Source organism: Mugil cephalus, chromosome 10, assembly GCF_022458985.1.
Source record: "Mugil cephalus isolate CIBA_MC_2020 chromosome 10, CIBA_Mcephalus_1.1, whole genome shotgun sequence".
Classification (NCBI taxonomy): Eukaryota; Metazoa; Chordata; class Actinopteri; order Mugiliformes; family Mugilidae; genus Mugil; species Mugil cephalus.
The window spans coordinates 11,200,395-11,226,003 of NC_061779.1; the positions used below are offsets into that span (position 1 = coordinate 11,200,395).

General features: G+C 40.3%; 1 protein-coding gene across 1 annotated transcript; it reads left to right on the top strand.

The window, feature by feature from the left end:
• The first annotated feature begins 392 nt into the window (after positions 1–392).
• On the top strand, positions 393–24,726 carry polr3b (polymerase (RNA) III (DNA directed) polypeptide B). The gene is made up of 28 exons (XM_047597427.1): positions 393–554; positions 879–911; positions 1,921–1,977; positions 2,060–2,124; positions 2,473–2,548; positions 3,160–3,260; positions 3,454–3,545; positions 3,628–3,745; positions 4,287–4,395; positions 5,345–5,467; positions 7,751–7,867; positions 8,666–8,800; positions 9,948–10,109; positions 11,643–11,843; positions 12,940–13,102; positions 13,889–14,042; positions 14,160–14,234; positions 15,199–15,297; positions 15,397–15,524; positions 16,520–16,729; positions 17,251–17,409; positions 18,126–18,243; positions 18,340–18,482; positions 21,441–21,544; positions 22,543–22,709; positions 23,290–23,403; positions 23,542–23,715; positions 24,391–24,726. Exons 1-28 carry the CDS (start codon positions 483–485, stop codon positions 24,518–24,520), a joined length of 3,399 nt encoding a protein of 1,132 aa, XP_047453383.1. The 5' UTR covers positions 393–482; the 3' UTR covers positions 24,521–24,726.
• The last annotated feature ends 883 nt before the right edge of the window (positions 24,727–25,609 follow it).

Sequence of the window (25,609 nt, forward strand, 5' to 3'; positions counted from 1 at the left end):
GCCATCCCAACATCTGGGGTGTCTATATGCAGTTAAAATATCAAAAAAACACGAATAAACTAAACCAGAGTAAGTCAGAAAATATGTAGTGTTATATTCAATTTCATTTAAATGTTTTTGATTGTGATTGGTGATGAACTATCTCTTTATTTTAACTGGCAAACACAGAAGTAATAAAGTATACTTAAGTAGCAGTTGCTTCAAAATCACATTTGTGCAGTTGTGAAACTACACACATACCTTTATTTTCTGTACCTCATAAATAACTGCAGAGAAAACATCCAAAGTTGATTTTATCACATTTTCAACACCAGAAATGATGTATTCACATTTATAATAAAGACGGAACGCTTTCTTAGGTTCCGCACACACGGCCGTTTTACGGTGTGACACAGATGAGGGGCGCACGCTTCCGACACCGTGTATCAACACTGACAGTATTAGTAGTTTTATGTGTTTACTGTTGAGCAGTAGCGTTGACCATGGAGTTGTTAGGAGGAGAGTTTGGTGACATGACTCCACAGGAGCTGGCGGCTCCTGTCAACACTATAGCGGTGAGTTTGGAGAAACGAGGGCAGAAAGTTTCACACCACGAGTCCAGAGAAGGAGCTAGCATGGTGGCTAATGGCTCGGATGAAACATAACAGAGCGCTGTAGATGCACAGTGGGGATGGAGATGAACTGAAGCTGCACTTGACATACAAGCTCCGTTTTTATCATTTTATTATTGGTATTTGTTAAAAAATAAGCATATTTATTTAGTCACTCGGAGAAGAATCAAGTAGCAGACAAGAAACATCTTCTTACTCTGCGTTGAATTAAACTATGTAGAAATTCAATTGCTGTTATGATTTTCTTATCTTTTTTTTTATCCACAGGAAAAATGGAAACTGTTACCAGCCTTCCTTAAGGTAACACAGCACACTCGCTGTGTATCTCAAGATATTTGCAAAAGTTTTACATATTCACTTAAAAGTGCACTTACCCGCCAGTTTATTAAGTACACTAGTTTAAACCAATGCATTCTTGCTGCACTAAATCTTAACTTCATGAAGGTTATGATCTTCAGCATTAGTTAAAAAAACAGAGAGAGCTGTTGATTCGACTTTGTTTTCAATGTGGATGCTGTAGTTTGTATATCATTGAATTGTATTGTGTTGTACCGACACATGTTTCTGTCATTGTGACTTCCCCCATTTTAGTCAGTGGCCTAAATGATAAAAACACATTTGTTTTATACTTGTTTTGTGTATATTTCAGTCCTGATTAACAGCACCACAAACTACAACCTCCAAACACCCAGTTAATCGTTGCCTATCTTAAACTGTTTCAACATAAACTGAACATTATGACGTTCATGAAGTGAGATTTAGTGCATGAGTGTTATATTAGAATGGATTTGTTTTCACTTGTGTACCTAATGAACTGGCAAATTAGTGTATTTATTTATTTCTAGGCTACAAACTGTTCTATGGTGTGTGATATTAAGTCAGTATCTGTATTTGGTTGTAGTAGACATATAAACTATGTTTTTGTCTAATCAAGTGAATTAGTTTAAGGAAATATACTGTAAATATGTTTTAGTACAGTGTTGCCTCAAAAGGATTTTGCTAATTGAGCTGAATTGCTGCCTGTGTAATAAGCTAATGTACCACATATTTATTGTTATGTCATCTATGTTGAACTGCAGTTAACAATTATTTTCATTATCTGTTAATTTTAAGCAATCACTTCAAATCACGTCATATCTTCAAAATAATAATAATAAAAAAATAAAACTAAATGTTAATTTTGCATTTGGCTAATTTTCTCACTTCATTGACGAATCAGTTCAACACATCATAGCTCACACACTACAGCTTCTCTCTGTGTGTCACTTCCACTCGTCCTTCAGTGTGTGACCTGTTGTGTGTTTCCCAGGTGAAAGGTCTGGTAAAGCAACACATCGACTCCTTCAACTATTTCATCAACGTGGAGGTAAAACACGACCCCAGCGTGAGAGTTTGTTGTCGCTGTTTCAGCTGCTGCTAGATCTCATTTTCAATGTGTTGTTTTCCAGATAAAGAAAATCATGAAAGCCAACGAGAAAATAACAAGTGATGCTGATCCCATGTGGTACCTGAAGTGAGTCAAACCATCGCTGTGCTTTATTTCTTTTCATTATTAACACTTTTCAGATTTTCACTTATTGACTATTTATCCAGCCACCATAGGAGCACGGTTATTTCACTCTTAATCCAGATAATCTGGGCAACAAAACAATAAAAAACTTAAAGTACAACAAGCCTAATTAACTATAAATAAACAAGTGAAAAGCAAGAATGTTGTTCTGTACAATTGTGGTGCATAATAGAAAAAGGAAGTTCTACACAGTTTTTAAGTGTTATTAGCATAAAAGAGTCGTATTTATTTAATTTACTTATTTTAAGCAGCAGTAAAAATAAAACTAATTATGTAATGTTTTCTTTGCAGATACCTCAATATCTACGTTGGCATGCCGGATGTTGAAGAAAGCTTTAACGTCACCAGACCAGTGTCTCCGCATGAGGTGAGCTCTGTGTGTGCTGGGCTAAAAAAAGGTTTAAATTAGGTTTCTGGTTTAAATTCAAACCATCGTTGGTTAGTTTGGTTTAAGGTAACTTGTTATTAGAGGGAACTGAGGTACTTGTGTTCAGTGACATTTAACTTGAAGCTGCTTGCTCACTACGTGAATAGATACACGAGATGCATTTTAAAGCACTATCTAAGTGTAGAAAGTTTATTATTTAGACAAGTATTCAGCTGAGTGAAAGTGAATTACAAACAATTTAGATAATTGAACAAGAAGAACCACTGCTTCTTCTCAAATATTGAAGTTTTAATTTCATTATTAACTAATTATTTGTGCGGTTTTAGATGTATAATCAGACATTAAACGCATTGTGAAGACATCTCTTTGGGTTTAGGGATATATATACTCATTTCTATATTTAAATCAATCGCTTCTCCTAATATGAATATTAAGTTATTGTTTTTTTGTATTATTTTAGTTAACTGTGTTTTTTCAGTATGATATGCTAAGACTGAGAGATCATTGTCTGCACATTAAAAGTGCTTTATAACATTTCAGATCGTATTACTCTGCTGTTGAAGTCCAGCTCATCGTATTTATTTCCACAGTGTCGTCTCAGAGACATGACTTACTCAGCACCCATCACAGTGGACATAGAGTACACAAGAGGCAGCCAGAGAATCATCCGCAATGCACTGCCCATCGGAAGGTATCTATCTATCTATCTATCTATCTATCTATCTATCTATCTATCTATCTATCTATCTATCTACTTCTCATTTCCTTGTACGTTTCTTTGGAATAAACTGGCTTTGTTCATATAGTATAGTATAAATCATTATAACAATTACTGAATTTGTAATTAGTTTTTTTATTAACATGTTTAACTCTCTTTTTGTCAGGATGCCGATCATGCTGCGAAGCTCAAACTGTGTCCTCACAGGAAAGACTCCCATGGAGTTTTCAAAACTCAATGAATGTCCTCTGGATCCAGGTACCTGAGTCATTACAGGTGATCACTAAAAATAATAATAAAAACATCTTCTCTACTCTAATCCCTTCCTTTTTGTTTACAGGGGGTTATTTCATCGTAAAAGGTCAGGAGAAAGTCATCCTGATCCAAGAACAGCTGTCCAAGAATCGAATCATCGTGGAGCAGGACAGGAAGGGGGCGGTCGGAGCCTCAGTTACCAGGTGCTGTAGCGACGTCTCCACTAACCAGAAGCTCGGTCTCATAAAGGGATCTAAAAATACCATGCAACACATATAACAAGCTGTATGATCATTTGCTTCATTTGTTTTGTTACAAAAACTTAAAAAAGACTTACAGATGTTAGTAGGAGTCAAATATACACACAAAGAAGCTTTTCTACAGTTCAAATCATAAATGATTTTTTTTTTTTAATGGTTTCTTTCAAGATCAGAAGATTAAGCTTTTACTAATTGCATGTCATCTTCTGCTACTACTATTACTACTATTATCACTATGGTCGCAGGGGGTTGCCGGAGCAACCCAGCTGTCCGCTTTTACTGATTTAAATGTCATTAATTAGTGAGAGATTCAATGTTAAAATGTGAACTTTGACAGAACAGGCTCATTGAAGAATGAGTCACTCTTAATATCCTGAAAATGTCTCAACAATAACGAAGACTGATTCATCTCTTAAAAGTTTCTCTCTTTCAATTCACCTCCATTCACTTATTTTAAAATGTTTTCCTGTCTCGTTTGTTCCAGCTCCACTCACGAGAAGAAAAGCAGGACTAATATGATTGTAAAACAAGGCAGATTCTACCTGAGACACAACACGCTGTCGGAGGACGCTCCCATCGCCATCATATTCAAGGTACAACTTTTGACGCGTGCGGACGCAGATCAGTGACGGTGTGTGTACAGTAGGTGGTGCTATAACACAACTATATGAGTTTAGTTGAAGTTGTTTTGAGGGGAAAAAAATGAGATTGTCTTCTAAGTAGCTTGATCCTATTCTTCTCCAGCTCTGAAATATCTGAAAACATAAATAATAAACACACGTAGTGAATCAGCGGCTTCAGTCATTGTTCATCATATTGAGCTCTCGATGAAAATGTCACATGAACAGCTGGTGTCGTGAACGTCTTTCCCCTCCGAGGACAGACTTCTCCAAACACGTCACACCTTGTAATCGTCAAGTGTCTTTATCCACAGTTTGACACTAGTTTCAAAGCTCGCTCTGTTTGCTCCCGTATGTCCTGGGTGACTTCTTCCCCCATTTCCTCGTGTGTTTGGCAGCGGCTGCAGCGACAACCTCATATCCACATCAGTTCCCACTGCTTCACATTTCCATAAGCAAATGTCAGACGACCTCATGACTCCCTGTTCTCCTCTCCCTCCATGTAAACACACCACCTTAAGTTGATCCAGTTACTGTGTGCAGGGTTTCTGCAGAGTCGTAAATAGTGTGATAATCACAATTTAAGGTCTTAAATATGAGAATATTTTGCATTGTGGGTCTTAAATTATATTTAGTCAAGCTATTTTGTTTCTGTTCCACGACACATGAATGACCTGAATTGATAATGACAATAAATTTTGTTATTTTTAAAGTAACTGTGGGTCTAATTTAACTTACTTTTCATACTTTGCGTAGATCTTAAATTAACCCATAATGGACATACAAAAGATTAAAAAAACTCTTAAATTTCAGAAACCCTGTGGAGTCACGAGGTCTTTATCCGGTTACATAAACTGTAAACTAAAGTACACATTTTTCCCTCTGGATCACGTTATAAAGTGTCTGCATGTCATCCACACAGGGTATGGGTGTGGAGAGTGACCAGGAGATAGTGCAGATGATCGGGACAGAGGAGCACGTCATGGCCAGCTTCGCCCCGAGTCTGGAGGAGTGTCAGAAAGCCCAGATCTTCACACAGACTCAGGTACCTCAGTGACCTCGGTCACCGGCCAGAATATCATTATTGTGAGCTAAAAACAGATTCTCAGGTCAGTTTATTTGTCTCAGAGGAGCCGTCTCCAGGTAGGAGCTTTGATCATGTCTTATCTGGAATTATTAAAGTTAAATGTTTAACACAAATAAATTGAGGAGGGATGAAAAACTCAGTTTAAATCAGGGAAATGAACCCTGATGAAGCCCTTTAGAGTTTCGACCACTTCATATTTCCGTCCCTCCTCCTTGCACCTTGGAAGTCGCCTCGTGTCCGTACAGTAAATGTGAAGCGACAGCCAGCTGATGGTTAGCTTAGCTCCCTCTACGAGCGCCTCCACGCTTTACTAATTGGAGTCTCGGCTCGTTGCCGGGCAACCTCCCAGTGACACCAAGACTCAGGAAGTCACATAACGTCCCATAAAACCACCCCGTGTTGTTTTTGCTCCTTGTTTCTTTTTCTTTTTTTCTTTGCACATTTAAATGTGTTAAATAGTTTATAGGTGGATTTTGTTAGTGGTTCCAGTGGAAACTAAGCTAACGTCCTTCATCCATAGTTTAGACATGAGACAGGTCGTCTCATAACATGTGTTGTCAAAGTCACATTTAAAAGTATAGAAACAAAACGCTCAAGATTTATTTTTTTTAGTATTTAAACAGCTGCTTATTCACAATAATTAATGAGAATACAACTTGGAAGTCCATAAACAACAATATTGCTTCACTAATGCGTCCATTAAGTCGTTCAGACGGCTGCTGCCTGTTGACAGAAGGTATTTTCTTTGTCGCTCTCTGATCAGATGACTAAGCTTTTGTCTTACCAGCCAGTTAAGTAACGCTTTCCACGGGTTATTCAGGAGGCCCACGTGTTTTCTTTGACATCTACAGATGAATGCAATCGGCCAATTTGTTTTTCATAAAGATTATGTCGTTAGAGGAGCCACTGATGCATTGATGAGGCCATATTTGCTTCCTAGCAACCGGCCGCCGCTGCTCTCATGTTCCTGTGTCTGCCAGCCTCCATGATGTCTTTTCATGGTATTCATTGGGTCATTGTGTTGTGCACAATGAGGCCTAAATCTATATAATTAAAGGCAGATAAGGCTTAAGAAACATTGTTATCAGATTATGATAAGTAATCTGCCTAAACTAAATTTGTCATCTTTTTTCTTTTCTTTTTCTTTCTTTTTTTAATTTTTTTTGTTGTGATGTAGACACCAGAATCTGAACACAGCTGATTTCACCTAATAATTTATTTTGATTTCTCAGATTTACACAGTGGTTGTGTTTGTTACAGAGCTGCTGTCAAACTATTTATTCATATATATGTTTATATACTTTATACACCATGGACGGGAAGGTGGGTGGTCCTGGAGGAAGTCTTTGTCCTCATTAACCTTTGACCTTTTCTATAGTTGTGTTGAGGGCTCCAGTTGAACACTGACTCAGGTGTTGTGACTGTGTGTGTGATTCACTTGCCTGATACGTGTGTGTGTTGTTGTGTTTTTCAGCACATGTTCTTTTTACTCTTTAGCCTCTAACGCCAGATGTCTTTAAGTGGTTAGTTAAGAGTCGACCACCAGTACGGATTCACTTTGTCTGCAGCTTTGATTCTTGGAAACACTTAAAACCCACAGTATCATATAGTATAATATCCTACAATCCTGGTTTGACTTTGGTACCTTTGTTGAACATCCTTCACCCTCTTTTTTTCGTCATTGTCCTTCACTTTTCTGCTGTCGCCTTCAATTACAAACAACTGGTTCCTAAAATACAATAATTAAACACCGAAGTGTTTTAATCAAATGTCTGTTTAGACTCAGAAAACATGATTAATATTTTTGTTTTGTTTTTTGGCATAAGGGTGAATCTAGTTTCAGATTTAACAGTTTACATGTGTTGATGGTCTTTATATTTTGCCTGGTTATAAGATGACTGGACTAAAATCTTCTTTACCGGGTAATCGTACGTTTAAAACGAGGATTTGTCTGAAGTCTCTTGGGGACATTTCGTGGTGGTAGCTTCTTCGGTTCTTTGTCTGTTACGTTGTTACAACATGGTTTCAGGCATCAGGCTGTATCAAGACAGAGACAATTAAATGCTCTTCAACGGGCTCTCTAAAAACTTAGGCGCAAGTGGGTGGATGACGAAACACAGTTTTAAACAAAGCCTTTGACAAAATGTTAATATTTTTCATTCTGCTATGGGAATATTTTTGAAACTTCTGTACCATTTATTCACTGTTTAATGTTTTAAACGTTTTCTCGTTGTGTTCCAGGCTCTGAGGTTTCTTGGGAATAAAGTGCGGAGACAGCGCATGTGGGGAGGCCCCAAGAAGACCAAGATGGAGGAAGCCAGAGAGCTATTAGCATCTCTTATCCTCACACACGTGCCTGTATGTTAACAAACAGCTATTCTCATTATGATAACTCGGACATTCCCGGTTTCTATGGGAAGGCAAGACAGAGGGGATTTTTCATATATCATTAAGAGCCTGATTTATAGAACATTTCAAAATTTAAAAACATGGCAAGAAACATATATTTTTTGGACTGTTGATGGTATTTTATGATTAGTGGAGTGATAAAAAGAGATATCTTGAAGAAAGAGTTCTGGAAATATATACAAATTAGCACATATTTAAGTAGGTAACTCCTCGTTTGCATTTTTAAATATAAAAACTAAAAAAATACAAAAACTTATTGTATTTATGCAAGTACTATATCTGTTAGATAGAAATGTCACCTGTAGTGTCTTGCCTTAAAAGGACGTGAAAATTAGTAACTCTTTGTATTCCCAAGAGTTGGATGAGTGAGAAAACGCTTTTTTTTTATTTATTTATTTTTTTACATCGGTCCAGATAAATTATTGTCCTAATCCGGCAGTGCAGCCGTTAACTTTAGCCTAGCATTAGCATTTTCCTTTGAGTTAAATTCATTGACATTTGTTGTCGATGTGAATGTACAGGTCACAAGAAGTAATTAGGAAAATACTTGAGTTTGTTTACCACTTTTGCGAACGACTGGCTAAATGGCAACACTATATCACAACGCCGATGCTAAGCTAAAGCTAACAGCTGCGCTAATCCGGCAGCGCGATTTAAGAACGCCTTTTCCTAGTTATCGGAATATGGTGAGTGACTAAATTTCAAGAAAAAGAAAAAAAAAATCAACATTTAATATTTTATCTTCAGGTTAAAGAGTTCAACTTTCGAGCTAAGTGTATTTACTTGGCTGTGATGGTCCGGAGGGTGATTCTGGCTCAGGGCGACAACAAGGTGGACGACAGAGATTACTATGGCAACAAACGTCTGGAGTTGGCCGGACAGGTAAACCTCAACACACCATGTGGTTTAATTGTCTGCTTGTGCTTTATTTAATCCCCTATTGTGATGTTTTTATATTACGAGACAAAAAACATCATGTTTAGTTTGTTTGTTAATTTGTCAGCTGATCAACAGGAGCCTCTAAATGAGCCTGAGTTCACATCTGACATTAAAGACCCCCTAGTGAACTGGTCGTCTTTCTTTTAATTCACTTCCGTTACCTGAAGGTGTTTATTGTCGTTTCTTTACTCCCATAGCCGCTACAAAACAAAAACACAAGTCATAATGATATGTGTCCAGAAATACACCAATAACGCTCTCATGCCTCGGAGTGAATGGATCACAGCGCTCCTCCGGCCCCTGATCTCTCACCTGCATCTTTGTTCCTGCCACCTTCTTTTAATAAGACTCTCATTATTTTCCCTCAGCTTTGTTTTTCTCTGTTTTGTTTTCCTCCCTCCTCCCCCCCTGTATTTCAGTCTGGCTTTGTCAGGGGAGAGATATGCAGTGGCACCAAAATCCAGAGGCTGTGGAAGCATGGGGATTTTTCAGCACCGTGACAATAGAAATGCTGCCTTGACTGGAGCGATTGAGCTAATCCGCAGGGCCCAGCTCTGATAATGTAATTACTGCTGTCTTAAGGCCTTTAATTTCCCCCCCAACCTGCTCTGTATAAGGAGCAGGAGATGGGAGGGGCGGGGGTACACAGAGCCTTCTTTCAATAGGGGGCTTACACACTAACAACGCCAGCAATCTCCTCACTCTCCAATTATGGTTCCCTGACATTCAACTAATTGGCCTGGCTGCGCAACGGAAGCTTAATTTCTTTATTAATTTCAAGCAGCGCTGCCTGTTTGTTTTGATGTATGCTAATGCACAGAGTAGGTGGGGGTTGTGGGAGAGGTTGTCTCCTGTAGGCCCGACGGAGGAGGACAGGGACCCGGGACCGAGGCCAGGTCAGGCTTATTTGTAAAGCCGGCACACCTGGTTATTGAAGCTGCCAGTAAACGCACCTCGGCGCTGATTAGAGAGACATGAACAGACGCAGCGTTGCAGGAGACATGAGAGTGAAATCATTGTTCCCATTCATCAAACTTGATTAAAGAATGAATATACAAAAAAAAACAAATCTCTTTTGCGTCTGTTTTAGCTCCTGTCTCTGCTGTTTGAAGACCTGTTTAAAAAGTTCAACTCCGAGCTGAAGAAAATCGCCGACCAGATCATCCCCAAGCAGAGAGCAGCTCAGTTCGATGTGGTCAAGCACATGCGGCAGGATCAGATCACCAACGGCATGGTCAACGCCATCTCCACGGTGAGTGTTAGAGACAACCATGTGAGGAGATAATTGAATAGAAAGCGTGCTGCGTTCTCTCCTGGTGGAGCCTGGTTTAAATCCCTCTGCCAACAAACATCTGGCCTTCACAAGAATGTGAGCAGTGGGTCTCTGCCAGCTCTGTCTCTGTTGATTGTGTTGGAGCACAGAAGTAATTAGATATTTTATTCACTTTTTTTCTTCCCAACCTAAATGCCACTGGTTTCATTTACATGTGCTGACACAAACCTAAACTTCTTAACAGAGACAAGATTGTGTTTACTATGACATTTTATTTTGCTTCATGTGTTCTCAAATGCAACTTTTAAAATAACTACTTGTAACTTAAATTGAAGATTCTCCTGAGAGCAAAAATCTGTGTTCAGATTATAACATCGTCAAATGAAACAGGGGATCAGTTTATGTTTGTAAGTTAATTATGTTTGTAACAAAATTCACACTTTGATTAGTTTGATTATTCACCCCAAAGCTCTCTGTGGAGGAAACACACCAATATTACTAAAACAGCTAGATTAGAAAACGAGATGATGCGTCACAAAGGGATTTTTAGACTATATAAATGTAATTTAATCATGTATAGTGTCTTTATTTTCAGAGTAAAGTTTCTACATTAAAAACATATGAACCAAAGTCCATTTTTTCTTTTTTAAGGAAGACTTGATGACAGAAATTGTTTATTATATCTAACTTAAGAGAATGTATATGTATATTATGGTAATTTTTTTATTTTATTTTTTTTTTCCACTGCATAATGACGTGTTTACAACATTTTCTACTGGTTAAGAGAAGAATTAATGGTAGAATAATCCCACATTAGCAGTAAAACAGGTTTGAATGGCCCTGTGTTAGCACTGCCTGCTGATGTGTAAATTTACAGCTCGAAGATATAATAAAAATGAAATGTTGAAATTAAATGAAGAAACAGGGACAATTATGGTTTCACTTATTTTGACATATTTATTTATTATAAATAAATTATAATTATTTATTTAAATATATTGAAACAGCTCAGTCTGTAATGTCAATAGAAGCGCGACTGACTACCGTAATAATTGTAATCTGCGCGGAAACATTTTCCTAATCCTAATTCATAAAAAGCCAAAATTGGGGACATTTTTGGGGACAGCTTTAGCCAGGGGACAGGTCATCCAATACAGCCACTGCCACTCTTTCCGTCTTCACCACGCCTCACAGTGACAGTCACACCATGCGTGTTTAGAAGTGTTACATTGAAAATGGTCTGGTCTGAAACAGTGTCTCATCGTTCAACGCTGTGTGGTCAAATACTCTGGTATATAATAAGATATCGGTGTTCGGTATGAACCGGTATACCACCCAGTCTTACTAAAGAGTCATTGCATGAATTAGATGGCGTACTAATTCTTAGATATATTTTAACAGGTGGAAGTTCGGTTGTAATTAAACCATGAATACCCCTCCAGATAAAAATACACTGAAAGTGCAAGTACTTGTCATAATCTGAGACACGGATGTTTTATTTTCTGTCCAAAGGGGAACTGGTCTCTGAAGAGATTCAAGATGGACCGTCAGGGCGTCACCCAGGTCCTGTCTCGTCTCTCCTACATTTCGGCTCTCGGCATGATGACCAGGATCTCCTCCCAGTTTGAGAAGACCAGGAAGGTCAGCGGGCCGCGCTCCCTGCAGCCGTCGCAGTGGGGCATGCTGTGTCCGTCTGACACTCCTGAGGGAGAGGTGAGTGGACTCCAGAGGCCTCACCTGACACAGTGACACAGTCTGGAGGTTACACTAAGACACAAACATCTGTCTGTGGTTTCATATCTAAAAGTACTTAATGGTACGTGTAAAGCAGTCTACGATTATTATTGGTTATTTGCTTGAGCAAATGTTCAGTTATTTATCCTATAAAGCATCAAAAATAACAGTCTGAGTCTCTATAATGATAATAAACAATGAGCAAACCTGTATGACTGAGAATGAGAAGCAGGAACCAGTATAAATGTGGACATTTGGGATAAACTGTGGTTTAAATATTGTGTTACCTGGCCCTCTACTGAGTGTAATCAGTAAGTACAAGATTTACAGTTCTGTGAAAAACAGATTTTATTCTGTGGTGTCTACTTTGAGTGAAAGTGATGCAGCAAGTTGATATGTTGACTAGAAGCCGCGAAAGAAAATCAACATCTTTTTGTTGGATAACAACTTTTAACATCTTCATGTGTTGTAAATTTAGTACGTATGTGCTTGAAAATCCAGATCTCATGGCCTTTTATTCTCCTCTTCTTCTGGGTAACGTCACATTTAGTGTGTTTGTTTGATCAGATTTCAATGAATCACAGTTTTCTGTGCAAAATTAAAAGAGAAACACCTCAAAAACAGCCTTACGAGAAAAATATATTCTTATATTCAATCAAATCATCTAAGCTTATCGAGCTTTTTTTTGCTTCACAAGACTTCTTAAAATAAGCACAAAGTTCTTGTCTCTGAACAAAATTTAAGATGTATTTCCTTGATACCAGGATTTTTTGCTTTCTTGAAATCCTTTTTTGCAGTGAAAGTGCGAGAAATTAGCAAACATTTTGCCTAAATTTAAAATACGAATTCATCCAAATGAATTAAATGTTCACATTAAAGAAGATTTGATGTCATTTCACTCCTGTCTTGTTTCGGGGGGGAAGTAATGAACAGCTACAGCTCTTGTTGTGGAGGACAGAGACTTAAACGTGTCCCTTAAACATTCTTACAGACCGATGCGGTTTTGTTTTTACAAACCGCGTTCTTTTGTGTTTCCTTGTGGTTAATATCCGACTACGCACGTGTGTGTTCGTAGGCCTGCGGTCTGGTGAAGAACTTGGCCCTGATGACGCACATCACCACGGACATGGAGGACGGCCCCATCATCAAACTGGCCTTCAACCTCGGTGTGGAGGACGTCAACCTGCTGTGTGGAGAGGAGCTCTCCTACCCGAGCGTCTTCCTCGTCTTCCTCAATGGTGAAACTCCTCCGCACCAGTGCGGCCTAATAAATAAATAACCAGAGAAAAAGAATTAAGACCGGATGCTGCTGCTTTAGATCACTTGAAAAGAAACTCTAATCCTCCCTGTTTTGAATGCATTGCTTATGAACATGAAGGGGAAAATATTCTGTTTAGTTTACAGAAAGTAATTTTGTATTTTGCGGGGCCGCTGATAAGGCGTTAATTTCACGGCAGCAGTAGGTATTATTCTTGAGTCATAACTCGGGCCCTTAATTACTGTATATGTTTGTCTCGCCACTGATAACTGTCAAATTATATTAGCTGCCATAGCTTTTAATTAGTTGCTAGCAGCAGGTGTCAAAGCCCTTCAGAGTGTGTTCGGTGCACATGTGCCCTCACACAGAGGCAGAGCACAGTGTCTCCTCTGTTCTCCACTCATTTGTCTGTCAGGCTTGATATGAACAAACCCCTGCAGGCAGTTTGAGCTCAGCTTTCTCCAGTCGTCCAGGTTCAGCGTGCACTGCTGCGCTTCTAAACCACCTCTTTCTTCCCGTTTGAAGTTTATGCATGTTTGTATGTTTGAGTAAAAATCAGCTTTAATTTTGCTTTGCTAAAAACAAAAATGCGACAAATTCTTAAAATGTTGAAATGCACAGGATAGTAAACAGAATATTTGATGAGTTTAGCTGTATGCATTTGTTTTACAAGGTAAAGAGCCATGCTACACATCCATCCATCTTTAAACTTATGATAGTAAAGCTAACGTAGTTCCACCCGTCCGTCTGTGTGTTACGTCTGCAGGTAACATCCTCGGTGTGATTCGAGACCACCCTAAGCTGGTCAGCACTTTCAGGCTGATGCGCAGGGCGGGCTTCATCAACGAGTTTGTATCCATCTCCACCAACATGACCGACCGCTGCGTCTACATCTCGTCGGATGGAGGACGCCTCTGCAGGTGGGGAAGACTAAAAAAAAAAATCTTCAGGATTCTGTTTTAATAGTAAAGAAAATACATGGAAATCCATACCGTCCGTAGTTTAACACTGTTTTGCTTTTTGGTTGTGATACACAGGCCGTACATCATAGTGAAGAAGGGACGGCCGATGGTGAAAAACAAACACATTGAAGATTTGTCTCAGGGCTACAGGTGAGGACGAGAATCCATACATTTTATTTATTCCTTTTTCATGCACAGAGGCGACCAAACAGGAGGAGAAAAAAAAAAAGCAATGCTTCATGCCATAGGTCTTCAACAGGAGGTACGTGACCCCTAGGGTGTCCGCGGAGGTACTGCAGAGGGGTCGCAAAATCTTTGATTGTTTAGACATTTTTTTCCCTAACCAATATGAATTTCTTTAAATACACATTAGCATGAATCCAACTTATGTTAGTAAAGGGATAAATGGAGGCAGAAGATGTTATTTTTCAGTCAGTACTTTACTCATTCAGTTATACAGGAGCTGTCTCAACAGTTCTTCACACAATCTGTCAATCTAAGCTTCCTGTACACAGTAGGCCCCGCCCCTATTGCTCCTGAGCCAATCACGAGGCTGCATATTACTCTGACTCTATCAGGTCCCCTGAAATTGGTAAAGAGCCTGTTCAGTCCGCAGGTGAAATCCAGAAGCATGCTGCTAAATTAGTTAGCAGAAGAGAAGCTACTGATGCCGAAATGAATCACTTTGGATATAAATGCATATATATATATGCATATATATATATATATATATATATATATGTGTATGTGTGTTTATGTTTACAGTAGTTGCATGGCCACCCTACTGTTACACATGTTTGAAATAAAATAAAAAAATGTATATTTGAACCTGTGTATTATTTGAATAGCTTAATGCTGAATGCAAAATAATAATAATAATGTATATTTATAAGTAGCACTAGACCGAGATTAATATAGAACACATATAGTAAGTAGGGGGTCCCTACTTAATCGCTCCATCATTTTGATGTTTCGGCCTGAAAGACGTTGAAGACCCCTGCTTTATACCATTACTGGACAGAAAACCATTCATTCATTTGATTCATTTAAAGTCTTTTAGCTGTGGTCAAATTAGAACTTCTCAAACATCTGATTTCATTATTTCCGACTCCAGAACTTTTGAGGATTTCCTTCACGAAGGCCTGGTGGAGTATCTGGACGTCAACGAGGAGAACGACTGTCAGATCGCCCTTTACGAACACATGATTAACAAGTGAGTGATTCAGCCGACGTTAAACAATAGTGAAAAGATTCTCTGGTTTTACGTCACTTTTATAAAAAAACAATAACAAAAAACTTTTTGCTTCTTTAGAGACACGACGCACTTGGAGATCGAGCCCTTCACGCTGCTTGGAGTGTGCGCCGGCCTCATTCCCTACCCCCACCACAACCAGTCGCCCAGGAACACATACCAGTGCGCTATGGGCAAGCAGGCGATGGGTAAGACTCGGCCGAGCAGGTTGCTCCAATCCTTTCTCAAACATCCTCCACGCAGCTGCAGAGCTTACGTCTCTTCACACTTACAGTAGTTTAATCTCACACGAACGCTGTTCTTAAGCCTCCCTAAATCTGCCGGTTCAGAGTTGTATTTGCACGAGTTAAAATCATACAAAAAGGGCATTAGAATAACAAACAGTATCGATACAAGGATACAAGCAGCCTGCTGGTTTGTGGAAGAAAAAAAAAAAGCCTCTGCTCCTGTGCTACTTCTTGTCAGAATACATTTGTATGTGTGATTGAGTGTTTGTCTTATGTGTGTGTGTGTGTGTGTGTGTGTGTGTGTGTATGCGCATGGACATCAAACATGGGGCGCTTGCGTAGGTTCTCCATTGTGCTGTGTGTGCGGAGGCCCTTTCCCTGCCAGTCACCCAGAGTGTCATTAGCAATTCATTGTGTCTGCTCTGGCTGTGCTCAGGGGGTCAGTGTGCTCAGCTGCAAAAAGACCACAGAGTGTGCACCCGAAAGCTCCTTGGTAACCAAAACTTCCCCAAACGGCCCTGCTAACATTCGTGAGGGCCGCGATCACCCCCCACCCCGCCGTTTCACCTCCGTCCGTCCCCTCTTTCCCCCTCCCCCCCCTCCACCTTTACAAAAACACAGACTGGAACTATATTTGGCCCAATATCCTCTGCCTTGTCTGTTTTGTGTGGACAGCCCTATACATGTGCAAATCTGGCTGTGTGGCCCGGGCCTATTATCACAGACTCTGAGCTTGTAGCCTGATTGTCAAGTAATAGCATCTGACAAATGTCAAGGCTTCCAGGGAGGCCAGGCTTTATGCCATAACTCGCTTTGAGAAGGTGCTAACCAGGTCCATCCAGAGAGGAAGAGAAATCAAACGATTCTTGAAACAGAATCTTACATCCCGAAAACTGTTCTTTTATTAAACTCAATACTCCAGGAGTTGAATGTTTCTGCTCGTTTCGTCTCCCCAGGAACCATCGGCTACAACCAGAGGAACCGCATCGACACGCTCATGTACCTCCTGGCGTACCCTCAGAGGCCGATGGTCAAAACTAAAACCATCGAGCTGATTGACTTTGAGAAGCTGCCAGCCGGTCAGAACGCCACCGTGGCTGTGATGAGCTACAGCGGCTACGACATTGAGGATGCTCTGGTCCTCAACAAAGCCTCGCTGGACAGAGGTGCTGCTCCCAAAGTTCAGCTCGTGTCTCTTGTTTTATTATTTAAATATTTTATCACATACAATATGAACACAATACAATCCAATAGGCTGCAAAAACCATCAACAATAACATAAATATACACATAAAGCAGAAAATGTATAATAAAATTAACGAATTTGGCCTGGAATTCCAAGTTAAAGTACTTCAAAAATGGCTGCCGGACATTGTAAAACCTGTGGGTTGATCCCTAGATTGAGTGTTTCAACTTCTCAAGTTTTGAATGTACCATTACATCCCCAACCCCAGGCCTGTGCGTGCGCTAACTAATTTCCAGTTACACAAAATAAGGCGCCTGGCTAGTAGGGATGAAAAGTCGATGGCATCCAACTGTGCCCCAGATATCACCACCTCAGATTTGACCACACCAAATAATGCATGTGGGCCTTAAATGTCAAATCAAATTAAGTTTAAGACGACGTATCAGTTCATCATCACCAGTTCAGAGAGCAGTGTCTGACCTTGAACGTGCTTCCGTGCAGGATTTGGACGGTGCCTCGTCTATAAAAACGCCAAGTGCACACTGCGGCGTTACACCAACCAGACCTTTGACAAGGTGATGGGGCCCATGCTGGACGCCGCCACGCGAAAACCCATCTGGAGGCACAGCATCCTGGATGCTGACGGCATCTGCTCCCCAGGTGAGTAGCGGCAGGACCGGAGGAGGCGCAACATGCTTTGCTGCTCTTTGCCTCAACACGCTCCAATAAATGTGACTTTTTATATCATAAACAGTGTGTCACTGATGTGTCACTGTGTAATAAGCAGTGTTTCCCAGTTCTACAAACACGTAAGGACCAATGAAAAAAAGATTATTGGGTTTGGATAGAGGCTCAGGAACACGGTTTGTTATCAGTTTTGTCATGGCATGGCATGTAGAAAAGGAAAAAGCCGTCTTTATCATGATTATTTTGTGTTGACATGTAACTAAATGATGAGCACCACCACGGTTGCAAACCCCCAGTTGAAGACTTATGTTTTAGTACAGTTTGGACGAGTGTTGAGTATATTTTAGAGCCGTAGCTACGTAGTATTACACCTGGAATACTTTAAAAACTACCGATGAGATGTTTGTTCTGGATGTGATCCAGAAAAAAACTACAAAACTAAAGCAAATTTGATCACAGATTGTTAGTTATTTAATTCAATTCTATTCAAACAACTTTATTTTTCCTGTTGTGCCACAGCATCTGTGTGCGTATGCAATATGCCATACACACAAACACATCCAACACACCAGACGTAGTAGAGAAAACAACTTGCAAAGTGCGAATCATTAAAGAATTAAATTAAATTGATCATCCTTGCAAAAAAAGTGCAGAGGGCTCAGTACATAACATTATCTTCTGCGGCTCAGGTGAGAGGGTGGAGAACAAGCAGGTGTTGGTGAACAAGTCTATGCCAACTGTCACCCAGACACCACTGGAGGGCAGTACCCAGCCAGGCCAGCCCCAGTACAGAGACGTGCCCATCAGGTGAGTGTATTCCCACACCACACCCACACACCCACCTAGAGTGAGTGTTTGCTCTGCTTCTTAAAGAAAAGTAGGTGACCCTCTTCTCGTTTGCAGCTATAAGGGCTCGACCGACTCGTACATCGAGAAGGTGATGATCTCGTCCAACGCCGAAGACGCCTTCCTCATCAAGATCCTCCTGAGGCAGACCAGGAGGCCAGAAATAGGAGACAAATTCAGCAGTCGACACGGACAGAAAGGTGCCGCACCAGCCAGGCCCGATGTGTTATATTGACGTTCACCACATCAGAGCCAAAATTTAACCTGTTGCAAATGATTGTGAACGACTGGACGTTAAAAAAAAAAAAAAGAAAAGAAAGAAAAGAAAATGGTCCTCTCTGTGCCGGAGCATTTGTTGAGTCAAGTCCCAGTAGCTGTTGCTCTGTCACTGCCCCCTGTCCTCATCTTTCAAGAGCTCTTTTCAATTAATTGGCTCTTTGTCCTGTGCCAGACTATGCAAATTTATTACACCCCAGCAGTATTCTGCTGCTGCTGCTGCTGCTGGGGAAAAAGTGTTTACAACCTCTATTGTTTTGCAGCACCTCCCCTATAGAGGGCTTGTATGATGTTTTAATCAAAAAGCTAACTGGCGCCATGCATAATTTACTCTCTTCATTAACACGGTGGGCACTGGGCGGTCAGCTCAGGATGGGACAATGTCTTCTGTCTCGGATAGTGACGAAGAGAGAGGGGTCACGGTGGGGTTAGCCGGAGGAGATGTGGATGGAAACGCCCCAGATGTGCAACACGTACTTTTATTTTATTGTTTTATCTGAGCTCTTTGCGGTTACGTCGAAGTGCTCGGTCTCGTTTAGAGCCAACGTTGCCGATTCCGTGTGGGAATAAACGCATTTTATCGGCAAACGCTGTAAATTCTACATCAACATATATAATAGTTTAATTAGAAGTGAATTTGGCTGCGGTGATGGATTCCCCTGCTACTCATGACTAGTCTCATAAGTCCTGGTCAGCAGAGCAGAATAAGTTAATTATTTACCGGTCACACACACACACACACACACACACACACACACACACACACAGCTGTGGAGGTGGCGGAGGAGGTGGAGGGGTTGTCAGTAGTGGGGGCCTATTGTGCGAGCCGCCACTGTGGAGCTGTATGAGCTGTGATGGAGGGCTCTGGACTCTGGCTGTTGTCTTGCCTTTCTCTGCTGATTTCATGCCTCTTTTATCATTCACTTTCACACAAAACAAACAACACCGAGGATGTCTGTTGTTAGGACCAGTGTCTCTCTCGCTCTCTCTCCTGGCTCTTTCCCCTCCAGCTCCTCCAACGTTTTCCACTTCTTTCCTCCTCTCGCTCCTCTTTCATCCCTGCGTTCACCCTGATATTCAGCCTTTCTCTTCCCCCCTCCTCCTTTTTATTTTTCCTCTGGCCCGGCCTCACTCGCCTTTTTCTTTTCACCTTCTTCCTGCTGTTGGATGACTTTCCAGTAAATCTCTGCACTTGTTCCCAGTCAACATCCTGTTGCAACATCCTGTATCGGGGCATCAGCAGTCTCCTGACCGCTCGGGCTAATAGCGAATTTTTCCCACGTGCACCGATTCAATTTCTCCTCTCCACTTGATCCCCTCCACTTCCTCTTAGTTGAGCTAAAAAGTCATGGGTGTGTAATCCTGGTCTCCCTGTCCAGCTAAGCACCTTTCTCCACTTCCTGCTCTCCTTCTCCTCCTCACTCCTTTTTCTTTTTTTCTTTTTTTCATTTGCAAATGGGCCTACAATCTGTTTACCCTGGCCAGGGAAGAGTGCTTCGGCCCCTCGGCAAACATTTGCACTCACACTTAAACTCCAGGCTACCAGGGTGCTTGTCCCCCACATCATGTTGAGTCAAAAGAGGAGCCCGTCTGTCCACATGAGTATGGAAATGTCATGCTCCACCAGAGGTCCACACAGAGCCTCCCAGCACAAACACGGGCGACAAAACAGTTTTACTAGAACTTTTTTTTTTTAAGTCCAAACTGCTCATTTAGTTTAGACGACGAATCTAAAGGAGAGAAGGAGGTGCAGCTTTATACACTTATAATAATGTGATTTATTTCGTTAACCCTCGTGCCCTGATAACGACAAAAGTGTCCTTTTCAATTTTATTTTTGTTGATAACTTAGTGGTAGTTTGCTTTTTGCTGTCGTATTTGGCAAAGATGTGTTTTTTTTTAGCAAATTTTGATATTTCAAACTCAAATTCCATGATGCTCCATTTTTACACCTAAATGGTTACATTGTTACCCTTTAGGGACAAACGTGTTCTCTTCTACTTTTTTTACATAAATCTTTAATCCACTTCCGTACTAATCACAAATACCAAAAGTTTGATTCATTTCTGACTTTTTACGTGCCAGTGTTTACGTGCCTATATTTTCAATTATCTAAAAGCAAAGTGGATTTTTTCTTGGTGGGGTCATTAGAGCCTTGGACATGTCAGTAGCAGCATTAATTTTGATGGGATTTTCTCATTTATTTTTTGTGGTGCCTGATTGTTTGTTACGTTGTTATCATTAAGGGACAAAAGGTGTCCTCTTCGAAAATGGACTTTGATAATACTTTTTTAAACTTTTTTTTTTTAACCAAATAAAGTTTTCAATAATAAAAATTGAAAGTAATAATCCCCCTAAGAATCCCTCAATGAAAAATCAAGTTTGCATTTAGATTATTGAAAATATTTCAATTATTTTTTTCAAAAACTTTGTGATGCCATCACAAACACTGGCTTATAAAGGGTTAAAAGTAAAAAAAAATTTTAAAAATAATAATAATAATCAAACTTGTTTTTTTATGATTAGTGCTTAAGTGGATTAAAAAAAAAAGTAGAAAAAAAATATTAACATATTCGGTTTTAGGGCGTTTGAAGTGGACACTTTTTGTCCCTTAATGGTAACAATGTAACAGTTTTAAAATCAGGTATGAGGGTTAAAGATGCAACATTTTGCCTTGTGTTTGATTTACATGATGTTCAGTTTACACAGGTTGATTTATTGTCTGACTGACGACTTAAATTTAAGAGATTTTTACATTTAGTGCAAATCTGTCTGTGAATGCACCGTCATCCTGCTGTCGACGGACTCTTTTGTCTTTGCCAGATGTGTGCATTGGTTTCAGTATGTGTTTTTTTATTTTTTATTTTTTTTTGTATGTTTCAGGTGTTTGTGGACTCATCGTCCCTCAGGAGGACATGCCGTTCTGTGACACGGGCATCTGTCCAGATATCATCATGAACCCTCACGGATATCCCTCCAGAATGACGGTGCGTATCGTCACGGCTTCACCAGGCCAACGGGTTAATCTGCAGATTTTTCTCATCTATAAAATCTATAAAATGTTAGAAGAGCATGTGACATTTGCATAACAACACCTAGAGATATTTATTTATTATTTTTTTTTATAAATTAATTCATTTTTTTACCTATATTTTTTTGTTTTATCTGATGGCACTCAAACTTTTTTCAGTATATTTCAATCCTCATCATTTCAGCTCTAACATTTGGAGAATAGGTGTAGATCTGACAGCCAATCCGGGATCTGTGGTCGGTCATTAGTTGTGATTTTTGGCCGTGAGTTCAGTCTGAATCACCTCCGTGTTGACTGACGCTCTTCATAAGTTTGTGTCGGCTCTTCTGAGACAAAACCCCTCATTATGCTGCTATCCCGCTCCTCTCCTCTCCGGGTTATCATTGGCTTCCAGAGCACACGTCCATTGACGCCGTTAAGCGGCGGTCTTACTGTTAACAAACAGATATTTGTTGCTGCGGCGACGGCTGCCAGCAGCAGTGTGTGTGGAAGTTTTATCAAACGCGCTCGGTACATCTGAACTGTAGGGTGGTGCTGAATGTGAATGACATGAGACTTGGCCTCGGTTTCTGGCTGCCTTTTTTGTCTCCTACACTGTAAAAACCTGAATGATCTTTACGGCGGAGGTTGTCAGTGCCAGTGTGTTTGCCGGCTCCGGTTGCCATGGAACAATGTCAGAAATGTTGGGCTCGGGAGGATGTTTCTGTGGCCTGAGAGTGATATGAGAGTAGGTGTTTCCTTTTATGTGACGGGGTCAGGGGTCCTCTGGCTGCGACCTCGGCGGAATTGTTGAAATCAGTCATCCTTAGACGGCTGTCCCCGACCCCGAGGGGTACATGTGTAATCTAATCTCGACCCACAATATCAACATTCGGTGCCAGGAGAAGATTTAAATCATAAAAGATTTATGTTATGAACAGAGCTGCTGTTGTTCTGTTTCCTGGACTCCGTCAGGTGGGGAAGTTGATTGAGCTGCTGGCTGGGAAGGCGGGGGTCCTGGACGGACGCTTCCACTACGGGACGGCCTTCGGAGGCAGCAAAGTGAAGGACGTGTGCGAGGATCTGATCCGTTACGGATACAACTACCAGGGCAAAGACTACGTCACGTCAGGAATCACCGGGTAACAAAAAGATCGCATGTCATCTCAGAAACACGTCACATATTTGTCATTATTTTGTAGATTTGTTTAGTCTTAGTGGCTGTTAAGAAGATTTTTTTTTTACAGTTTTTACATCAAAGAAACAAAAAAATAACATCCCACACTTTTCTTAAAGTACATGTGATAAGGCAAGTTCTTCCAAAGTTAGTTTTTCACAATTCAAAACACAGTTTTTTATCTTGTGCCTCTCCAGGCTGCACATGTGTAAACATTCATGGGTCGTTTCTTTTTTTAAGAAACTTAAATGACCAACCAATCAGCTTCATTGATGCGTAGATGACAGTTTTAACCTTGTTTTTCTATTTTTGTGGTTCATGCAACATATCTTGTTTCAGAAAAACGTCTTGCCAACCACGTGTGTCGAACGTGTGGTGTCTAACATCCCAGAGACGCCTGAATGCACCATGATGAAGTTTTTAACAAAAAAATAGTGCAGCTTCTCTTAGTTTATATTCTTGTCTGTATCTTTAATTATGTTGTGCATCTTAGAGGTTACCTGATGAGATATTTATAGATGTTGTGACTGTTGTGTTGTCCTCAGAGAACCTCTGGAGGCGTACATCTACTTTGGACCAGTATATTATCAGAAGCTGAAGCACATGGTTCTGGATAAGATGCACGCCAGAGCCCGCGGCCCCAGAGCCGTTCTCACCAGGTAACATTTAATAGTCTCTCAACTATTATTATTTTCCTCATGAGGAACGTTCATACATATGATCTTCATTCAACTTCTCGGACAGAGTGACTGTAATTACTACTGTACATCTAATTTCTCTTTATTTCCCGTCGACAGGCAGCCCACGGAGGGACGCTCCAGAGATGGAGGTCTGCGTCTGGGCGAGATGGAGCGTGACTGTCTGATCGGCTACGGAGCCAGCATGTTGCTCCTGGAGCGACTCATGATCTCCAGCGACGCCTTCGAGGTGGACGTGTGTAACCAGTGCGGCCTGTTAGGATACTCTGGGTGGTGAGTTAAACGGATGATCTGCTGATGCTAATCGAAAGTATGAGCCGTGAATAGTGATGTTCGATACCAACGGTTTCCTTTTACGATCCGATACGGAGTGTAACTCAGGCTGATATCGCCGATACCGATCCGATAGCCGATACTTTGTGTCTGGTAAATCTAAAAAAAAAAACTAGTGTATTCCAAATTATAGCTTCATAAAGAATACAAGACATCAGAGTAATTTATTTATTTATTTTAAACTCTGAGGTACATTGAGGCAGTGGCCTCATTTAATATATAGCTGAGCTAAAACAACTAAAGAAAAACCAAACAGAGACACAATCATACAAAATAGAAAAAAGAAAAATGATAAAACCATTAAAATAAATTATTGATGATGAAGAACTACTACAAAATGAAAACTTGCATCTTAATTATGACTCTGTGGTCTCTCTCCTCCTCATCATAAAGGCCTCGTATTCTGTGTCATGATTTAACCTGAGGTGTTTCACAACGTTTGTTTGTTAAACTCAATAGTTTAGTTACTTTCCACTGTGTTCCCACATTACCTCAGATGTCTGAAAGTTGACAATCGATTTTAGAGCATAAAGACCTGGTATCAGACGTATTTCAGCATCGATCACTAAACGTGAACGTCTGCGTTCGTTAACACGTCCTTTTCTGTGTTTACAGGTGTCACTACTGTAAGTCGTCCTGCCACGTTTCCTCGCTGCGGATCCCGTACGCCTGTAAGCTGCTGTTCCAGGAGCTGCAGTCCATGAACATCATCCCTCGACTCAAACTCTCGCGCTACAACGAGTGAACGGGACAGGGACAGAGTGAAGAGTGTGTGAGTGAAAGGAGTCAGAAATATAGTTAAGTTAATAGATGTGAGGAACGTTTACTTTGTGGGAGCTGAAACAGGACATTTTCGTTGACGTTTTTCCCCGTTTGTCATTTGTGTTGATACTTTCTCACCACTATTCTCTTTGTATGTGTACATAATAAACACAAAACCATCATTTTGTATTCAGCTGCTGTCTGTTGTAATCAATTACAAATCGGATGCTCACATTTATAACACATGGTGAAAAATAGTGGCGCCACTGGTTTTGTATCATAAAAAGATTTCTCCCTCCACATGTGTGTATATCTAATAAACATAAAATAACAAAAGGTGTTATTTGAAGAGAAACGCTGGCCCGGGTGAAGCAGCTGAAGTACAAACTGACTAACTGGTGCGTTCATGTGCTCCTTAGAAAGCTCCAAAATCTCGAATTCGGACGCAAACACGGACATCGTGTAAACAATACTGTTAATTTAACAGCTACGTTAATGTTGTGTTGGAGAAGTCCAATGATGATTGTGAAAATGGGAATAATTTAGTTTTTGTCAGCAAAGAAAATCTAAAGAGCAAGAGACAGATGTTTAAAATCGTTCTCACGGTATTAAAATGACAGAATAAGTGTGTTTTTGAAAATCAACGCACTAAAGACAGATAATGAACAGTTTATTCAACGACCACGTGTTGTATGACATAGAACTGCAGCTGGTCGTTGATTTTTCTTCTATTATTTTTCAGATTTTTTTCATACAAAGTCAAATATTACACAGTGTTGTTGACTTTTGTTTTATCTAATTAAAATTAAAAAAAAAAAAAATTTAAAATTCACATTCTAGAAGCTCGAACTCCGATTAAAAAGTTTAAAAATGATAAAAATGTTATTAAAGTTGCAGATTAACCCCTTTATCATTTATATAGTATCACATCCTGAAAATAAATACCACCTAACCTTTACACGACTGACACCCCGGATTAATTTAATCACATCAAACCGTCTGATTTACAGCGTCCGAGATTGAAACGCGCGCATGTCGTCGGCCTCGTCGGTGTCAGCGGCGGAGAGAGAGC

Excerpts from the sequence above, each read along its gene's own strand:
- polr3b (XM_047597427.1), top strand. The coding sequence starts at position 483 with ATGGAGTTGTTAGGAGGAGAGTTTGGTGACATGACTCCACAGGAGCTG. Across the intron at positions 15,525-16,519 it reads TATGGGCAAGCAGGCGATGG|GAACCATCGGCTACAACCAG; the intron begins GTAAGACTCGGC and ends TCGTCTCCCCAG. Across the intron at positions 21,545-22,542 it reads GATATCCCTCCAGAATGACG|GTGGGGAAGTTGATTGAGCT; the intron begins GTGCGTATCGTC and ends GGACTCCGTCAG.